This window comes from Onthophagus taurus, chromosome 8 (genome assembly GCF_036711975.1).
Source record: "Onthophagus taurus isolate NC chromosome 8, IU_Otau_3.0, whole genome shotgun sequence".
Taxonomy (NCBI): domain Eukaryota; kingdom Metazoa; phylum Arthropoda; class Insecta; order Coleoptera; family Scarabaeidae; genus Onthophagus; species Onthophagus taurus.
In genome coordinates, this window is record NC_091973.1 from 12,923,444 (window position 1) to 12,925,832 (window position 2,389).

Sequence of the window (2,389 nt, forward strand, 5' to 3'; positions counted from 1 at the left end):
TCAATTAATATAAATTATTAAATTAAGTTCGGTAGCTATGAGTGAAAAAGATTTTTCCATGCGTAATTTTAATTCATTGGTTGTATTTGAAATATTTTTAAGTTCATAGGCTACGTCTGATATTTTCGAAATAACATCAAGCATTTTATCATCCTGTTTATCTTTTATATATTCTTGAATAGAGATTTCGCTATCTTTCAAATTCTGCTTCAATGTATTCGTTAGATTCGAAATAGTCTTTCCCATATCTAATTTTAATTGATTATGTTTTTCTGTTAACTCATTTATTTTCACAATTTCTTCATTGAGAAAATCAGTAGCTTTATTTAAATCACGAAAACCATTATCGTATATACGAAATACGTTATTGCAACGGGAAATCTCGCTTTTAAGACGATAATTTACTTTTCGAGCAAGTTTATCAACATAATCTTTTGTTGCAACATCATTCTCGTTAAGAGGATTGGATACATTACATATACGTTTGTTTTCTCCGTTTACATCTCCATCGTTCGTAATACCCATATGAAATCCTACATTGTGATATACAATTTGTATAGTGTTTTCATGAAAGTTTCCGAATTTATCCATTTCAATAAATGATGTTTGCTTCTTTTAGTTCTTCTATTATAGATACAATTTCGTTATTATGAGATGTATTACCAGCTTGTTGAGAACTAACTAATAATCGCAGTCTATCTACAAGTTCATTTATATCATCAAAATATACGTATTGATAGGGTCTAGTATCTCCAGCTATTAAATTTAAAGATGAGGAGCTATGTCCGAATCCAATACGTGAACTGATTGCTGTTGCCGTCGACTTAGTTCTTTTACGAGAAGTGCGAGGCGTGCTGTCTCCTCCTTGACTATCAATCATCCGCTTTATAATGTTTCTATATTTAAATGATTTGTTACCCTTTATTTGCTCATTAGGATCATTATTACGTTTATGAGCATTTGTATCATTCAATATCTCTTGGTATTTATTCATATCATTTTCGCTATACTCCATAGGAATTTTTTTAAACAGCAATTCATATAGACCAGCAGTTCCTTTGTATTTCTTTTTAGTGGTATCAATAATTATATCGCCATTAGCATCAAACGTAACATTACTATTTCCAATGCTCCATGACTCAACGACCGGATCATGTACAATACCAAATGTTGGATCATGAAAGTCTTCCTTCCCTGTTAATAAACCATGTATATACTTTCTAGGTAGTTCATGATATTGTTCAAGATATTCATTCGTTGATTCATGCGATATTTTCATTGGCTCCTCTTGTTTTCTTTCATCTGTTGAAGATAAGAAATATTCGGGTTCGTACGTGAATATTTCATCGCTCGCTTGAAGAGGTGAAATTGTCGGTTGAGTTTTATTTTGATTCAACGGTTCTGTTTTAAGTGGTAGCGGCTTAACGTCCTTCGTTTCAGTTTGCTCCGTTTTAGGATGTTTTTTAAGCGTTTCAATTAACGTATCCAGAGGTTTAACTATTGGTTTATTGATACGTTCTAATTCTTTTTCTTGTCCTTCTTTACCAACTTTAATGGCTAAATATTTACGCCGAATAGCATCGCTGAGATGAATTATATCTGAATTCAATTTATCAGATTTTTTTGTTTTTAATGTCCTTTTAGGATGTAGCCGTTTCGTAGGTTTTTCCATGACTACACGAGCTATTTTTATTTATAACAATATATACTCATCGAATTTGAATTTATAGCGTCCGTCTTTTATATCTCTATCTTTATCGATAACGAGAAATCCTTATTTATTTTTCCAGCATAGATTACACATGGAATGAAAATCTTCAAATCTCATATCCGGATCAACGTGATTAAGGAATACATGTTTAAGATTGCAGGCGTCTTGTTTAAATAAAATCATTAAATTAACATTATCTCGAATTAATTGTTTAGGTACCTTGGAATACGATTGAGCTAAATAAAAACTATCAACAGAGTTATGTCTCCCCATGGAATAGAACTGTTGAATTATTTTCTGGTTGCTAAGGGAAACATCATCGAAAATAAAGACTGAATTAGGTAACGCCTTATTCGGTTCAATTACTTCATCATTCTCTTTATAGGGAAAGTATCTTACGCCTTTCACTGCATTTAAAATATGTTCCAAAAACTTATACTTTGGTTGATATAGCGATTTTGAATAAACGTATACATTTTCAAACTTTAAACCATTAGGATCGAAAAGAAGGGATAGCATTACATTAGTTTTTCCACAATTACTAGGTCCTGCTATTATCGCTCGTATAGTGTTCGGTAACTGTTCTCCGTGACGTCTAGCTAACAACGAATTTTTTACTACTACTCGATCATCGATGTCGTGTACTTCAATTTGGTTTTTTACTTTTATAAGGCGCAT

General features: G+C 31.7%; 1 protein-coding gene across 1 annotated transcript; it reads right to left on the reverse strand.

The window, feature by feature from the left end:
• Positions 1–2,389, reverse strand: LOC139431193 (putative leucine-rich repeat-containing protein DDB_G0290503). Its single transcript, XM_071198831.1, has 3 exons — positions 1,801–2,389; positions 664–1,683; positions 1–533 (listed from the first exon to the last, which is right to left on the reverse strand). The coding sequence occupies exons 1-3, from the start codon at positions 2,387–2,389 to the stop codon at positions 1–3; spliced, it is 2,142 nt and encodes a 713-aa protein (XP_071054932.1).

Excerpts from the sequence above, each read along its gene's own strand:
- LOC139431193 (XM_071198831.1), bottom strand. The coding sequence starts at position 2,389 with ATGCGCCTTATAAAAGTAAAAAACCAAATTGAAGTACACGACATCGAT. Across the intron at positions 1,684-1,800 it reads TGAAGATTTTCATTCCATGT|CTCGTGTAGTCATGGAAAAA; the intron begins GTAATCTATGCT and ends AAATAAAAATAG. Across the intron at positions 534-663 it reads AGTTAGTTCTCAACAAGCTG|GATTTCATATGGGTATTACG; the intron begins GTAATACATCTC and ends ATCACAATGTAG.